The 17,905-nt window shown below is 32.8% G+C and overlaps 1 protein-coding gene across 1 annotated transcript; it reads right to left on the bottom strand.

Annotated features, from left to right (window-relative positions):
* Positions 1–12,984: 12,984 nt before the first annotated feature.
* On the bottom strand, positions 12,985–14,974 carry LOC145555892 (GDSL esterase/lipase At5g37690-like). The gene is made up of 6 exons (XM_081617608.1): positions 14,699–14,974; positions 14,456–14,583; positions 14,223–14,349; positions 14,021–14,133; positions 13,645–13,894; positions 12,985–13,553 (listed from the first exon to the last, which is right to left on the bottom strand). Exons 1-6 carry the CDS (start codon positions 14,955–14,957, stop codon positions 13,159–13,161), a joined length of 1,272 nt encoding a protein of 423 aa, XP_081473734.1. The 5' UTR covers positions 14,958–14,974; the 3' UTR covers positions 12,985–13,158.
* Between the last annotated feature and the right edge of the window lie 2,931 nt (positions 14,975–17,905).

Here is a 17,905-nt window from a genome sequence, read left to right as displayed (position 1 = left end):
TAATTATAAATATAATTTTTCATTGGTTGAAATATTACTTTTGCTTATGTGTCGTGCGATGCACGAATTTTTATATACATTTTGTATATAAATATTTTTTTTGGTGATCTCTTACTTTTTTTCTTGCATTATAAGTTTTAAAATTTTGTATGAAAGTATCATATCATTAGATATTTACATAAAACCATTAACATCAAATGATAGTTTATATTTTTTAAATATCAAAATATAATTTTTAGTTTTTTTAAATAATATAAATCCTAATATCTAAAGATAATTTTTAGTTTTGTAACAAATAAAAATGATAAAATTTAGTGTTCTTAAATAATTAAAATCCTAATAAATTACTATTCGTCGTTTTTACCTACGCGGCAAAAATTTAAAATTTCATTCATCGCTTTTGTTTAGGTGGCGAGTGATTTTTTTAATTCTAAAATAAAATAAAAATCTAATTTTTGATTGGTCGAAAATATACCTTTTCTTATGTGGCACTCCCAATACTCTCCAAAAATGCCTATTTTATTTATATATACTAGATGAAGCCCGTGCGATACACGGTTTGTTTGAAGTTTTTTAATATTTTTTTTCTTGTATTTATGTGCTAATTTGTTACATATTTGGATAAAATTTCTAATATCAAAAGATAATATTTATATTTAATTAATTTAAACTTAAAAATATCATTCGTCTATTTTTCTTACATGGCATTTGAATTAATTAATTCTAAAAGAAATTAATAATCTCTTATTTAATTGGCTACCACTAAAATTTATATTCCTACGTGGCGCAATGAAAAAATTAAATCTTACGTGGCTCTCTAAAAACTCAGGAAAAAACTCCCCTATATATATATATATATATATATATATATATATATATATATATATATATATATATATATATATATATATATATATATATATATATATATATATATATATATATATATATATATATATATATATATTAGATTTGTTTACATTGATAGATCGACTGATTTTCTGGCCACTTCTGCTCCATTCATCTCCGCATTACTGGGTATAAATCTTGAAAATGCTGTTTTGTGGATGTCAAAAATGCCTACTTTATTTATATATATTAGATTTGTTATAAATTAAAGAGAAAGAGGAGAAAGTAGGGTAGAGAATAGATCAGTCAATATTATTCCATAGAGTGAGGATATATATACATACAATATAACTAGGGTTTGCTTAGATAACAATAAACCCGGGATCTAGAACATTCCAGAATGATAAAGGAGGATAATGGATATCCACACAATATTTCATAACACTCCCCCTTGGATGTCCATTATCGAAGAGTGTGCCTCATTAAAACCTTATTAGGAAAAACCTTGTAGGATAAAAACCTAATGAAGGAAAAAGAGTACAACATTCTTCGTAATACGCTTGAGATGCTGCCTCATTAAAAACCTTACCAGGAAAACCAGTGTGGGACAAAACCATGGTTAAGGGAAAAAGAGTGCAACGCTTATTTTCTCCCCCTGATGAATACAAAACTTGAGAATATCTAGTGCTGCAATGAATCCAATATGGCCTGGCTAGGTGTCTTCTCATATGACGCAGAATAGTATCATTCCTCGATCTTCGATCCTCCTAAACTGAAATAGCATCTTCAAGTCTTCACGTAAACATGTGAAGTGTCTTGATTTCACCATACATGTGTTTATCTCTAATATCATTATTTCTAATCCCTGTTCAATAGTTGATTTAATACTTATGCGGTTATGACTTCTGCTGGAAGTCGTTATTGATGATCATTATTTGATCAAACATTCTGTAATAATAATATGATGTCAAAACTTGATATTATCAATGTCGTTCTTCAATCTCATATGAATTATAATATGAGACATATAATTATATACGCTAACCATGGTTCTTCTGGACCATAAGAAAACATTCTCACGCATAAGTATTCCATTGATATTCTTTAGATGTTTCACAATTGACACAATAGCTCTCTTGCAAACATGAATAGTAAATCTCATTAACTCTCATATGCTCAAACTTCAGGTTGAGATGTCAATGATTTAGTCACATAGACTAAAAGTTTAATAATAATTACAATATTCAAAATATAATTTTTGTAGAGCTGGATATATAAATGCGCCGTACATAAGTTCTTCATGAACTCTTCTTCTTACATGATTCATAACATGCAATTGAATTGGCGTCATCAATAATTTCATCACAATTATAAGCCCACTATAATATAAATATTTCTTTCTCATTTTCCATCAAAGTTGTAAATATGTCTTACTATACTTTGAATGAACATTGACATACACCACAATTATTGTACAGAAAGTAATGCATGCAATATATATGAGATATAGAAAATATGATAACATATTAAACAAATTATACAATGAGTAATGCATCTAACAACTTCGAACATATGCAATGAATAATCCAGTAACCTATGACTCACACATGCATATGAACATACATAGGACTCGAAATAATGCAAGACACTGTATAGTGTGGATTTTAAAAATCCATATTTCATTGGACTTCTGGTCCATGATAAACTTTAATTATTATCATTATGTCGACATCAAAATGGACGTATATTTCAGATCCCTTATTCACTAGTCCATTATATCATGCATATGCATTATTTATCGGTTCCATCATATACCGGTATCATCATATAATTCCTCAAGGTACAATTTTAATTTGCATGTTATCTTGACAATGATATCTGAATACATTTTTCATATGTACCATCATAATTTTTCTTACATCATAGGCCATCTATTGTAATAATTCAAATATCTACACAGCTTCGTATCAAGGGTATATTATACACCTGGTATTAATATTTTATTACACTGTTAAAAATGTCAACTGCACTATCTTGCCATATATCACATCTTTATTTTGGAACCGATTATACAATCTACACTTCAGGTGTAGTGATTCAAGTATATACAATTGACAAGCTTTATCTCAATGTGCAACATATCTTGATAACATATGGACGAAATTTGGCTAGAAAACATTTCAAATTACCATTATATATATATAGGGATCATCATTTTAATTCTTTTTTTTTTTTTTTTTTTGCCAACTTACTCCAATTCTCCCCCTAAGTTGGTAAAATATCTCATATATAGGGGCATCACAATTCTTCACCAACTTAGTATACAAATTAAATTTGTAATAAAATTCATTTCATGGGAGGATCATAATCAACAAAATTTATCTCTCAAAAGAATTATATTAAACAAGTTTTTATCTCTTCTAAGAGAGCAATTTTAAATCATTATACATTGCATAACGCATATGTATTTATTATTAAATCTTTCATAATTTGTTCTCTTCAGGAGATCAATAATTCAACATCAATGGGGAGACATATGTTGTGCAATTGAATTTCCTAATTTTCCTATTTCTTATGTGCTGACATATAATAGCCTCAATCAAAAGAATTGTTATACAAGCATAAATCACTTGCTTGGAATTCTACTAAGTGGTGATCTTCTAGATCTTTAAAGACTTAAATAGTGTATTTGGTGAGCTTCTGGTCACCTGATAGTGGACAATAATATATAAATTATTAGGAAAAATTGCTCCCATTAATCCCAACTTTGCCTCGTCCGCCGAAAATAATCCCAACTTTCGTTTATTATCTATTGCACCCAACTTTGGGGGGTATTAATTTCTATTGCACCCAAATGACCTGCAACCGGTAAATCAGGTAAACATTTCTGATTTTTTTTTTTTGCACACGTGTCAACATGTAATTGGTTGAAAAAAATAGGAAAAAAAAATTAAAAACATAATTAAAAAAAAAAACCCCAACAGCCACCCTTAGCTTCTCCACCAGCCACCAGCACCACCATCACCACCATCAATCAAACCCCAGCCACCAAAAAGAGTTTCGAGTGGTGGTGGTTTTTCGCAGCCACCAAAACCCGTTAGAGTAGCCACCAAAATCCCAAATTCGCAGCAACCGATACCCTAAATCGGAAATTCAAGGGAGGAGTTTTTGGGGGTTTTCGGGTTTAGGAGGGAGACCGTGGTCGGTGCTGGTGAAGGGGAGTTCGATGATGTTGAGGTTGTCGGATTGACGGCGGAGATTTGCGGCGTTTAAAGGGGTGGTAAGGAGAGAGAGAGTGAAGGGTGTTTGGGAGAGAAGGCGGTGAGCGAGGTGGAGGAATGGTCGGAGGTGGCCTTGTGCTAAAAATGGCAGAGTGGGAAACCGCCTCAGGGGGAGGGGAAGGGGAAAGCGACGAGTGGGAAACCGTCGCCGGGGAAGGGGGAGAGGAAACCGACGCAGGGGAGGGGAATTAGCGCCGCCGTTTGGGGTTAGACTAGTGATTTTTGGGGTTGGCCGGTGGTTTTTGGGGTTGCTGGTGGCTGGGGTTTGATTGGTTTCCGGCACCAGGGGAGGGTTTTTTCGGGGGTGGGGGTGTTTTCCGGCGGGTGGGGGTGGGGGTGTGGTGGCAGCCGCTGGGTATGGGTGGGTTTGTGGGGTTTTTATTTTTTTATTTTTTGTTTTTTTTTTAAAAAAAAAAAATTTAAGCCAATCATACGCTGACACGTGGCTAGGTAACCTGCTACATCAGGTTAGATGACCTGTTGGGTGCAACGAAAATTAATACCCCCTAAAGTTGGGTGCAATAGATAGTAAACGAAAGTTGGGATTATTTTCGGCGGACGAGGCAAAGTTGGGATTAATGGGAGCAATTTTTCCAAATTATTTTGGTGAACTTTTGGTCACCCGTTACTCTTTAAATAAGAAATTAAAATCTATTAACTCTTGAAATTTTCATAAATACAAATTATTATGAATCATAATCGAAATAAAGCTCAATCTCAATGTTATGTCTTGCTATTCAATTCATTTCATATATCTAACATTAAGAGAGCGTCAGCACATTATCAAATGAAACTTCAGGTTTCCATAACGGGTAATTATTAAACCCGGATGGACTAATTTAATTATCACATCCAATCACTTTTCTAACTTTGAGCTTTGGTCAGTTTTCCAACACTAGTGATCACTTTATTAAACTTAATTTATGTATGGCCATGATATGATATGATATTATAACACCAACATGTGTTACTTTATACAATTGGCAAGACAATCAATTCATATTTTATCCAAAAATTACTCATACTCTACTGGAGTTTTGACTATAAACTTGATACATGTTAATCTTGTTGTATATTCCATACTCTTTTGGAGTCTCTTATATAATCATGGAATATAAGAATTTTACTAAAAGTTATTTCTTCTAGAAATGTAATGTAGTTTATCACTTCCTCAAACTGGTCATTGTCAATAGTGGCTCCTTTCCTTTTCGAAGATACTTAATTATCTTTAGATTTATTAATCTATCACGCTTCAGGCACGATATAGGTTCATCAGCAATTGGTGTTGTCCTTCTAGGACATCAATTTTAATTGGAGCATTTACAATTAGTATATGATCAATGACATTTATTTATATCCATCTTCAGGATGGTATCATTTCAAAATAGCATGTGGCCACTTCTATTAAATAAATTGTTGGTATTCAAGTTAATGTATATACCAAATTGACCATCAATATATTTTATTATTTATGTGCAAGGATTACATAAAATAATTGTAATCCCCCATATTTTCAATTTAATAATAATGTATTTATTTAGTATTTATTTTACAAATACTTTTTTATTTTTCTTATTTTATAAGTATGAATTTTATTTGAGGTAAAGTATTAAGATTTTAATTATTTTCAAACTAAAACTACTAAGTTGTGATTAGCCCAAACACTTAATTCCTCTTATTCAAGCCCAAATTGCAAGTTCCTACTCCTAATTCTACTTGGGTTAGGAATTTAGGCCCAACTTTTATAAAAAAAAAATAAAAAACCACCTTAACTCCTCTACTCCTCTTTCACGTGGGATTAAAGAAAAAAAAAAGGGAAAACCCTCACTCTCTTCATCCTCCTTCTTCACGACATTCAGCAAGAAAAGAAAAAAAAAAAAAACACAAACCTTGCACCGCTGCCCAGCACCGCCGCGCCGCCCAGCAGCCGCCGCCCCCCTGACCGCCGCGCCGCCCAGCAGCCGACCTCCCTCCCTGCAGTTCGCCTTCCTCCCTTCTCCTTCCCCCTATTTCTCTTCCTTTATTCTTGTTATTTTGATTTAAAGATTCAATTTTTATTTGATTTCAATTATAAAATTATTGTTATTAGGCTTTAATAGTATGTATAAATTACAAAAGATTATAAATTTATGGGTTTTAACATGTTTAAATTATTATATTAATTTTCAGATTTGGGTATGTATGAATTTAGGGTTTAAAGTGTTGATTTATCATGTTTTAAGGCTTAATAACGTACTAAACAAATTACTTAATTATTCTATGTTCAAAGTATGTCAAAGTATGATTATTTTGGTTGTATATTAATTTTCAGATTTATTAAAGTTTCAATTTTTATGAACAAGTAGTGTTAATTTCATGTTTTTATGCTTCTAAACCTATAAAATAATTATTGTGAGTATTTTGTGATTAAAAAAGCTTTGAACTTGATATTCTAACTTTAAAAATAATTTTCAGATTTTATACCTTTTATTTTGAAGCCTCTAGTTGCATTGAATTGATATATTCTTGGGTTTTTAACATACTAACTTGCTATATAATGACTATTTCAAGTAATTATGCTTATGGGGTTATTTTATATATTTAAAACAAAATTCCAGATTTAATTACCTATTTTAAAGTTGCTGTAATTTGATATAAAGCACTATATTTTCATAATTCTAACATGTAAACTTAAAGTTGGGATGTTATATTACTAACTTTGATTTTTGGGGACAATCTAAAGACTTTGTTTTGGTAATTTAAGAGGTTTTAAAGTAGTTTAGTATTGCTGTAATTTTAATTGCTTTGGTATTGATTTATTCCTAATTGTTTGGTTTAGGAGAGGACTTTGTAGAAGGCGACTTCTAGTTTTAAAGTGGCCAACCGGATTGTTTACACAAGGTACGTACAAGATACGAAACCTTGCTTGTAGGTGCATGTTTAAGGACGGATCGAGAACTTAGTATCATGTATAGGATTGACTGGGTTAAATTGTCTGGTTATACATTGTGAATTTCAAATGATGTGCACTAGTTTATAATGCAAGTATTATTTGTGCTTTATATATGCAAGGTGCGCTTAAAGGCAAAGGTATGTGATTGGTGTAAAGATCAAATTATTACTCGTTCAGGATTATGTAAACAGGATGAGTAAAGGAGAAATTCAAGTCTTGTAAGACGAGGTTAAGGTTTTGGGGTGCCTTATGCACTCAAGGTGTTTATACACCGAGGTAGTAATGGAATAATTAATAAATGTTGTTTGTCACTAATAAATTAAGAATCTAAATTGAGAATTTGCCATGTTTGATTGAATTGCTTTTGGGATGTTTGTATTGATATGTATAAGAGTCATCACTGAGTCTAAACCTGTAAATCACGTAAAGTGCAAGATGGATGAGCAATAAAACTCTGGAATGGTGCACATCTGGAGTAATGACAATCAGGGGTTGGGGTACATGGGGTATTAGCCATGTACTTTTATCGAGGCCGTCTGATCTACGAGTGTCTTCTTTCAAATATTATTTTTCTAAAACTAGGAGTTAGGTGAGATCTCATACTAACTACGGTCACGGAGTCGCGCCCGTGGTCGTTGGATGTTTATTGATGTTTCCGAAAGGAGGCATGGGGTTTTTCTTTATTGATGTTCCAAATGGGACATGGGTTGGACAACCTTGTCTATTGCTAAATCCAATGAAATAAATAAACGAGTCAGTTAATATTAATTAGTGAGGTCTTAATAAATTTGTTAATCGAGTCGTGAATTGAGTCTATATTTAATGATGCTTGTGCTTGAATATTAGTAGCATGTTAGGTATTTTCTCAATTTGTTTTCGCAGCTTGTATGTACTCAGCTTTGCTGACTGCGTGCTTTTGTGTGTGTCTTTCTTTGGTCATGGCCTTCGCCTTTCAATGACCCTGTGACAATCCAATTTTTACACTTGTAATATTGGGGAGCAGAATAACCACAGGTTCTTACACATGCAACATTCATCAGGGTTGTGGGATCTTGAGTAGAGAGTTGGTTGTTTCCATATTATTTATTTTGCAAAGTTTGAATTTATTTTAATTCGTTTTTAGTTGACACTAACTCTTTTGAGGTTGAAATTATTGGAACTCTGAATTTAATCACTTACTACTTTTCTTGGGTTTTGAATAAGGGCCTTAAAGGTTCCAACTTGTAATACTTATTTTGATTTAATTCCTTTGTTTTGAGGTTTATTTAAAACTGTTTTGGTTTTCCGCTGCTAATTTCTGAGATAGCCTTAACGTTTGAACACGTGGCGGTAACACACCAGTAATTCTCTTGAAATTGTTCAGGTTATATGCAGGTTTCTCACAGGTTTTTAAGAGAGATTTATTAGGGTGTTACAATAATGGAATGAATACAATCTCCCCCTAATCCTTGCATATGGGGCATAAAATGAATCCAACATTAAATCTCATCCAAATTTTAAGGCATAAATTCTTTTAGCAATGCATGTATCAAGCATAATAAAGTTATTTTTTATAAACTTGTTCTTACTCGTAACTCTTGCCCAATTATATTAATTTCTTATAAGAATGGGCATAATATATATATTTTACAAGTAAGTTTTCCACAATGTCATCCATCTCTTGCTCAAATAAATATTGTGCAATTGTGTTTAATACATAGATCGTATAACTTTTACATGAATTATATTCATCACGAAAACATGCATGTATCATCTCAATCATACAATTATTTCTTATTCATTTTCGGGTATAAGAATCTAGTTATCTATGAATCATTAATACTCACCCAAAGTGTGGTATGACTGGTATCTATAATAACCACCAAATTAAAAGACATTATGTCAACTTTTCTAAATTTTTGTATAGTATTATTTCATGAAATTGTGTTTATAAAATCACGTTAGTATGTAGTGGATATCTAAGCAACATGCTTTAGCTTTGTAGATCATGCACATTTCTTTGTATTATTCTTAAGGGTTTTGAGCCCTTTATAAGTTCAAGCTAGGCACTTTAAGTTTATATGTGTGAGTAATCTTTATAAATATAAGGAACTTCAGGTCCGCACATCATATTCAATTAACATTCATTCCAATAATCTAACTTCAAGTAGGTACATAATACTATAATTAAATTTAATCATACATCGATCAACATAATGTATATAGTATGCTTCATAATATTATCAACTTATAAGGATACTAAAAAAAAAGGAGAGATGAATATACATGCCATTTTATATAGAGCATTAACATGTAAGTTAATAGTAGTACACTATTTGTCTTATTTATTTCATGCGGAATTATAAGTATCCATGTAATATTATTATTAGCTCATCACAATGCAAACTACAACTTAAATTCAACGTCAAATAAATACTAGCATGATTTATGGTATCACCAAGTCATTTTGCATCTAAGTGTATTTCAACAGTTGTTTCTAGTAATATCAAGAGCAACAAATTCGAGTTTTGCAAATTTTGACATGATTCAATGATATAAAACAATATTATAAATTAGGAACTAAGATATTATAATAAATATATACTTTGCATATGCCAATTCAAGTTTCTATCAAAACAAAGTTCAAGCTAAGTATTGGCGTAAAAGATCTCAAATTTTGCAAGTTAATATTTGACAGTTATATAGCTATGTATATAAAAACTTTACCAAGAAGATAATTACACTATTCTATCTAGAGGGAATTAATGTTCATGAAACCACAACTAATTTAAGTTAGTTATCATAACAAACATGAAATCTCAACTAATAATATAGTATACGAAGCATTATCTTTCTGGTTGCCTAACTTATCATTCTAGTTTCCTAACTTATCATAATAGAACATAGCATCGTAAACATTCGACTCTAAAACTCAATACAGTAATATTGCAGGACCTATATTTCATCGTCAAACTTTAATACGAAACGAAATTCCATGGGTATTTATTCAATAATGTTAGCTCATTAAAGTTTCTGGCTTAAAAAGAATTGACGTGTGATGGTCATTCAAGGTGTAAAAGGTATGCAATCAAATAATCAAATAGAGAATTGCAAATACATATATTGATATATGCACACATATGACACGGGGTATATGATCACCAATATATAATCAAATTTATAGAATTGTAAAAGTATATATAAAGATACAAAATATCCATGAATGATCAAAACAAATAATCCTATGACAGCAAAATATAAGGCCAATAATTATGTCATTAATTTGATCAATCACAAAAGTAAGCGACATTATCTAAAACTATTGATTTAATGAATTCAATGACCCAAATAAATAATAGTATTATGCAAAGAACTTGTAACGTATAGTGACTATTAATACAAATTAAACTATAGCACTAAAAATCAATACAAGTTAGGCACATTGAATCACAGTGCATAAAAATTATCGGTTGTTGTGAAGTATAACTTATTCAATCCAACTTGCATACATATTTATATATCTACACCGATCTGGGAAAATCAATTAATAATTATGCATAATATGAAGTATATGCGTACCTTTGTTTATCCTTGATATATATATAACTATAATCAAACGTGTGTATTCGTATTGTATGCTCAATAGGCTAGAGTGTTGCTGATAACGTGTTATAAATAAAAGAGAAAGAGGAGAAAGTAGGTACAGAATAGATCAGTCAATATTATTCCATAGAGTGAGGATATATATACATACAGTATAACTAGAGTTTGCTTAGATAACAATAAACCCGGGATCTAGAACATTCCAGAATGATAAAAGAGGATAATGAATATCCACACAATATTTTATTATTTTATTTTTATCATAGTTGGATCCGATTTAACCGAACAAACACCCGGCTACTAAAGCAACCCTAGTAGGGCTTCTCTATATAAATATTTCCAAACCCTCCTACTTTCTTTGCCGCACACTTACTCCGTCATTCAAACTTCTCTAATTAATCATTCCTTAGTATTCTCTCAAAATTATTATCTCTAATTACGTGAAATCCAATAAATAAACGCATCTTCGACTATGATTTTCTCTGCTTAATCAAATCAACAGAGAAATTACAATGAGATGCAACATCCATTGTACCTCTGGACGTGCAATTCCCTTTTTTTCATGGGATTCTTTTGCAACTTTCTCGTAGGTTCTACAATTATTTTATTTATTTAATTTTTAAAAATTTGTTTTTCAAATTCAATTTTTGTTAACTTTTTATTTTTGCTCTCGATGATGATTCAATCAATGCTTTAACCACACCGAAGGAAGCGTAGTATTTGTTTGGTGATTTCTGATCTTGAAATTTTGATCTGTAAAATATGCTTGGTTTCTTGGTTATTTTTGATGATTCTTTTCTCTAAAATAAGTGAGAAATTTATTTTTCTGGCTTATTTTAGAGTTAAGAGGAAGGGATTTCTGAGAAATTAATGCATATTTTTGGAGTTGAAATTTCTGTTGATTGGTTTTTGCCTTTCGGAGAAATGCTAATATGTGGAAAACCTTGGCCCTTTTCTGAGAGCAACTTTGATTTAGTTTTGCATTACTAGTTTAAATTACATTAACACGGTTTTTAATTCCATATTTAAAATGGGAGTACTAATTTTACCTAAATGCAGGACAACTTAATTTTTAGTCAAATTTATTTTTCCAAGCTTACCCTAATTTTAAACTTGCACCCAATAACTATTTACGAAGTAATTACCTCTTTTTTTTTTTTTTTTAGTTTTTTTAAATTTATTTTTAGGAAACTATTTAATTACCCTTAAAATATATACCTCATAGTCTTCAAACTTCAAGCCTTCAACCTTTCCTCTATAGACAAATTTTACACAGACCCAACCCCGTTCGTAAAATACTTCCAAGGCTTTCAGCTAAATACCGGCTATGATTTCCGGGCCTCTTCACCGCCTACCGGAATACAAATCCGGGGCCCTCTGCTGCCTACCGGAGTTCTTTTCCAGGGCCCCAGACTACCTACCGGAATTAATTTCCGCGGTCCTTTATTGCCTACCACTTTATAACTTTTTTTCATCTTCGTTATATGACGGAGTTGAATTAATTGTTTAAAAATTCTAACTTTAGAATCGAAAACACAAAGAACATATACCCACAATAATGGAAATTAATTATTTGGCTTCTCACCAATCACCATAACATTTTTATAACAGCTTGTTTCGGCTTTGCGTCATCTAATTATCAAATAACCAAAAGATGAGACTTTAAAAAATTGAGCAACATGAAGCTTTTAAGCTTGTTCTTAGTTGTAGTAGTGTGCTCTGAATCAATGGAGATTGGAAAATATGAGATGAATGGAGCGAGATTCTTATTAGTAAAGGAGAATTAAATTAATTTGGGTTTATAAAAGGGTAGTATAGTCTTTTTTTTTTATATTTAAGTGTTTAAAATTAGAGGTTTTTAAAACTGACTCAATCGAAGACTAACTACTTGACTTGAGCCTGAATATCCCGGATTGAATCTGGCCTAGAATTTCTCAATTTGTTTTAATTTAGTTTTTTGCATTACTAGTTTAAATTACATTAACACGGTTTTTAATTCCGTGTTTAAAATTTGAGTTTTTAAAAACTGACTCAATCGAAGACTAGCCACTTCACATGAGCCTGATTAGCCTGGATTGAATCTGGCCTAGTGACTCGAATTGATATCTCTATTTAAAAAGAATGGGACTTATATTACTCATTATATTATGTTTTTAAGTCTAAAAGTTAAAAATTGGCGATATACAGTAGCACATAATTTAAGTTACAGTCGGATGGACAGTAGCACAGAACGCCCAGTAATATATTAATTGCTTACACGCCTCTAAACTAACGCCTGAATTAGGCTAATTAATTGATTGAAATATATTGAGAGAAGCAGAGATTTAATAGTGAAAAAATGGTATTTATCAAAATATATAAGTATTTCTTAATGTGGTTAACTAAATAATTGGTAATGGTACATAAGAAATTGGTAATTGTTTGCAAGAAAATTGATTACAGTGTTCATCTCTTCTCTGTTTGTGTTTTATTAATTGGACATAGTAATGCTCTTCTGTCAATGATAATAGTGGATCATGAATGTCGAAGTGTCTTCCTTGCTGAAGGTGTTCTTTCAGGAGGTGGTGTAGCATTCGTCCCTGAAGGTGTTGTTTCAGGAGGCGGTGTTTCGTTCTTTGGAGCATTCCTTGCTGAAGGTGTTGTTGTTTTAGGAGTTGGTGTTTCGTTCTTTGGAGCATTCCTTGCTGAAGGTGTTGTTGTTTTAGGAGTTGGTGTTTCGTTCTTTGGAGCATTCGGAAATAAACTTGTGAAGAGCTTATTAGCTAGTACAGCATTGGCGGCGTCTGAGGGATGGAAAGCATCCCAAAAGACGTAGTCCTTCCTGTTTTTGCACACTTTAGAATTCGGCAAGCATAGTCCCCCAATTGATGTATCCACGTTACAGCAAGATGTATTCGATACCTTGAAACCTTGAAAATAACCCAGAACGATGGTTTAGTACAAGTTCGATAATCTAATTGTGATTTAGGACTAAAAGAGTACGTGATTAGTCGAGTTTACCATAAGCTTGTGGGCTTGTGATGAGTTCTTGCACGTCTTGGTAAGTATCAGCAAATCCAAATTGTGCACCCTCGAGGTGTTGGTTCAAACTCAGGACTAAATTTTGTACCTTACTATTAAACTGTTGTACCCATTTGTTCACTTGGGTTAGGCATGTTCCTTGCTTTGATTTCACCCTCTGCGAGGGTATGCAGCCCAAGGGGCCGAGTCCATGGAAGATTACTCTTCGAGCACCCAGTTGGTGAAGGGTCTGATAGTAAACCATGTTAAGCTACAGTCAGCGAGTATTTGATATAGTAACTAAGTTTTTATGGTTATGTAACTTATACTCAGATTGATCATACTGAGTTTTATAGCAGAAGGAGAGGGTGATTACCGTAAGTTGGTTCCCTAATGTAGCGATTAGGAGCTCTACAAACTCATCATGGGAGTATTGCTGTCCTGCTACCATGAATGGTTGCAAGTAATTGTTGACATAATCATTGCTTCCTGTAAAATTTCGCAAAGCCTTAACATCAGTTTGTGTGCCTTAACCTCAGACTGACCTCAGTGAACCAGGAGTGATTTCGATCTTTTACCTATTCCAACAAAGTAAACAGCTTTGTTTAAGAGCTTGTTTGCAGCTGCTTCTCCTATCTTAGATTTAATGGCTAATGTCGTGTTCCCAAGTGCATTGATTTGATCATCAAATGTTAATCTTTGTATCTGAACAAAAAAAAAAAAAAAAAAAAAAAAAAATGAAAAACAGAATTTATAAATGTAAATCCCAAAGAAAATCTTAACAAGCTGCATAAAAGCAGTGGGTTCTTACAAAGTAAATGCCAGTATCATTGAGAATTCCTGCTCCCCCAGATGCATAATTCACTCCTTTGAGCAATCTATCGTCGTTTGGAGATAGGGAAAGATATGGTGGTGGTGATTGGATTCCGAGTTTCTCAGCTACACCATCAGGAAAAAAAAAACTAATTAATCAATCATCTAAATATTATGTACATATTAAGTCTAACAGACATCAAAGTCATATCATGAATTGAGCTTTTGTTAAGTATATTACATATTATGTCACCAATGGTTCTTCCATTGGTGAACCTTCCAGTTGCTTGGCCACCCTCGTAATCAATACCATACCAAGGGTAGTTGGACTTGGCTAGAGAGTATTGCAAGTAATTGTTATTGCCAACTTCAGTCAAGGAATCGCCAAAGATAAATGTAACCAGCTCCTCCCCATCAGTTGGTGTCGCGGCAAAAGCTGTAAACACTAATAGGTCTATAGCCACCAAGAAAGCTAATGCCAATCTAAGTAACAATGCCATAGATTCGTTTATGTCGTTAGTATATATCTACACTTAAGATGCATACAATAAGTAATTGAAGAAGGGTTTTATATACATACAGCATTGTTTAATGGTTGGTGTTCTTTCTAACCAAGCATGCATACAATTATGTCCATTTCTTTAAGATTTTCTTTATTAGGTGAATTTTGTCAAAACAAGAAAAAAAAGATCTAGCAGATTATAGTGTCAGGAAGATTCTGAAAATAGTATTGAGTGAGACAAGGTTAAGCTTTGTTAGAGTGGTTGTTACTTAGTGTGAAATGGCAGTTGGCCAACTTAGTTTACAATTGTTTAGTCTGTTTTTTTAGGTATTTGTTCTCCAATAAGTTGTAGTATTTGGTGCCATAAAGGGTATATACTGGTACAACGGTGGAAATTGAGCTACTCCTTGGATGGTTAGTCTTCTTTTGGTTTGCTTCTTTCTAAGGGATTGGTATTGGTATTGCCTTGTCAAAACAACAATGTTACAAATAAATTTTCTAATTAATGTGCTACTTATGTTACCTTTGAGACGAATATCGAATCGATTGGTAAAATTTTGTCTCTAAGTGATGTTAACATTTACTCTTTTCCCATAGATTAATAAAAAAAGTATTAATGCCATGAGTGGGTGTAAGAAAAAAGGTGACTAAAGTAATAGGAAAGTGTAAAATAAATTAGCGTAAAAAAATAGATCAATAAAGTATTCCCAGTACCTTCCCGTCCCTTTTTGTTTGCACAATTTCACTTTTCACGATTATCAAGACACGTCATAAATTATAAATTTTGATATTCTAAAAAAAACATTGAATTGAGTTCAATAAATTTTCAGATGATATATAATATATAGTAGACAATTTTGGTTTAGGCTTGGAATCGACTCCTTAGCAGATCCTATTCCCCCCGGCCCCCTAAGAGATATTTTTTTGTTATGACACTCGATCTTAACTTAGTTCTTGCTCCTAAGCAAAAGTGCAAAACCATCCCATCCCCATAATGACATCAAAGTCAGACAAGTTATGCTGGAAAAGATTTGCAGATAACCCAATTCCATCTATGCTAATAGGAATGTCCTCATATAGCTAGAGACCTACAAAGTATAACTTCTCCCAAGGGTATGACTATGTTAGCTTTGACACGATAATGTGCGTTTCAATGCATACTTATTTACAAAAGAGGTGGCTATAAAAGAATAATGAAAAGCTCCAAAATCAACAGGCAATAAGCATGTAGGTTTAGAGTTAACAAGAAAAGTACCCGTCACAGTATTGTCTTCAACATTATTCTAGCCATTTTTGTTTCCTATAACATTGACATTGTTGTTTTGGCCTTTATTACATCCTTGAGCATTACTGTCACCTTAGCCTTGACCATTGTTGTTGTTGAAGCGATTATTATATTTAGGATCTTACTAACGAACGCCCCCGGGCGTTGGATAAACATTTAAAATCTTACCTAAAGTGGTATTAATTTGGGAAAGCATGACAAAATCATGCGTCTATCGGTGTAATTAATGTTAATTTTAATTTACTTTTTCTACTTTTAACTAGTTTATCCAACGCCCTCGGGCGTTCGTTAGCATTTGCCTTATATTTAAAATTCTCTCCATAACCACCTCCGTTGTTCATTAATCATTATTATTACCTTGACCCATTTGACCTTGCCCTTGATTGGCATTCTACTTCTTGGACAATCGCGTGTCTTATATGACTAGGAATTGGGACACCTTAACAATTGTACCTTGAATGAATCTTGTCGTACATTCTACAAGGGCGAGATCCTTGTTAAGTACTCGTATGTTTCCATTGTCCCCAAAAATTGATGCGATTGTTATTTTTGTAGTAATAATCTTGCTTGTAACCTCCACCACCGCCATTATTATTTGGGGGCACCCCAGTTGCTCTTCTTGAGAAACAAGAAGAGTTTCGCTAGTGGCAATTGTGTAATAAAAACGCTTTGGGAATTGTAAAGAATTGGTATTTTAATCTGAATAATTGCTGACTGTAAGTTTCACTGAAGCTGGTGAAGTGGACCATTGTAGACGACGTTAGATGGTGAAGTTAACGACGTCAAGATTATCGTTAAAACCGAAGTAACTCAGATTCCAGATTTGAAGGTGGGCTTCCATTGCAACACCATTGGAGCTTCGTCTTTCACCTTCCTCTTTCGTCACACCGACAACAACCATCGACACCATCTTCTTCCACTATCGTCTAAATCGTCTCCACTGACGACAACCACCATTTTCGGCGGCGAATATAGGCGGCTTTGCCGCCAAAATCAAATTAAAAACCCTATAAGAAAGGGTATCATTTATGGCATGGTCAACCCAAAGGGTAAGGTGACCGTCCTCCATTGAAGCTTCGTCGGCAAATCTCGAATTCCTCCATTCAAACTCGAATGCCTCCATGAATGGCGGCTTCGCCGCTGGAATTTAACGAAAACACCCTAAATAAAATATTGAAATTAAGGGTATGTTTAACCCTTAATGGATAGGTGTTTGACACTTGTGGAGCTTTCCCTCCTCCATTGAAGCTACTATGTTTTTGGGTTGTCTTAGTTTTGAGAAAAAGATGGATCTCTATTCCAAGTTAAAACAGTAACTTTTTGTCAAAATCTAGGCATAAAAGCAGTTGCTAGTGATAATATGCAGTCATATGAAAAAGTCACTTATACCCCCACATTCTTGCAAAAACAGACCAATTTACCCCCTTAAGAAACGCTCCTTGTTTCTCAAGAAGAGAAACTGGGAATTACCTTTATTATTTCCTCTTTGTTTGATAAAATTTTGAGCGTGTTTTGGATTATTTGTGATCTAGTTTTTATTGCTCAAGTGATGGCTCCAGTCATCTTTCATGATAGGGATCTTCAACTTATCAACCTACGATCATCAAAGTTCAACAACGGACTATATTCAATTATAAATAATTTTCAATTTATGTTTCTTC

This window comes from Chenopodium album, chromosome 8 (assembly GCF_948465745.1).
Source record: "Chenopodium album chromosome 8, dcCheAlbu1.1, whole genome shotgun sequence".
NCBI lineage: Eukaryota > Viridiplantae > Streptophyta > Magnoliopsida > Caryophyllales > Amaranthaceae > Chenopodium > Chenopodium album.
The sequence above is the reverse complement of the archived record's forward strand: the minus strand, read 5'-3'. Positions and strand labels throughout refer to the sequence as shown.

Coding starts and splice junctions, on each gene's coding strand:
- LOC145555892 (XM_081617608.1), bottom strand. CDS start 14,957: ATGGCATTGTTACTTAGATTGGCATTAGCTTTCTTGGTGGCTATAGAC. Junction 14,134..14,222: donor TGTTTACTTTGTTGGAATAG/GTAAAAGATCGA, acceptor GAAATTTTACAG/GAAGCAATGATTATGTCAAC. Junction 13,554..13,644: donor CACAAGCCCACAAGCTTATG/GTAAACTCGACT, acceptor GTTATTTTCAAG/GTTTCAAGGTATCGAATACA.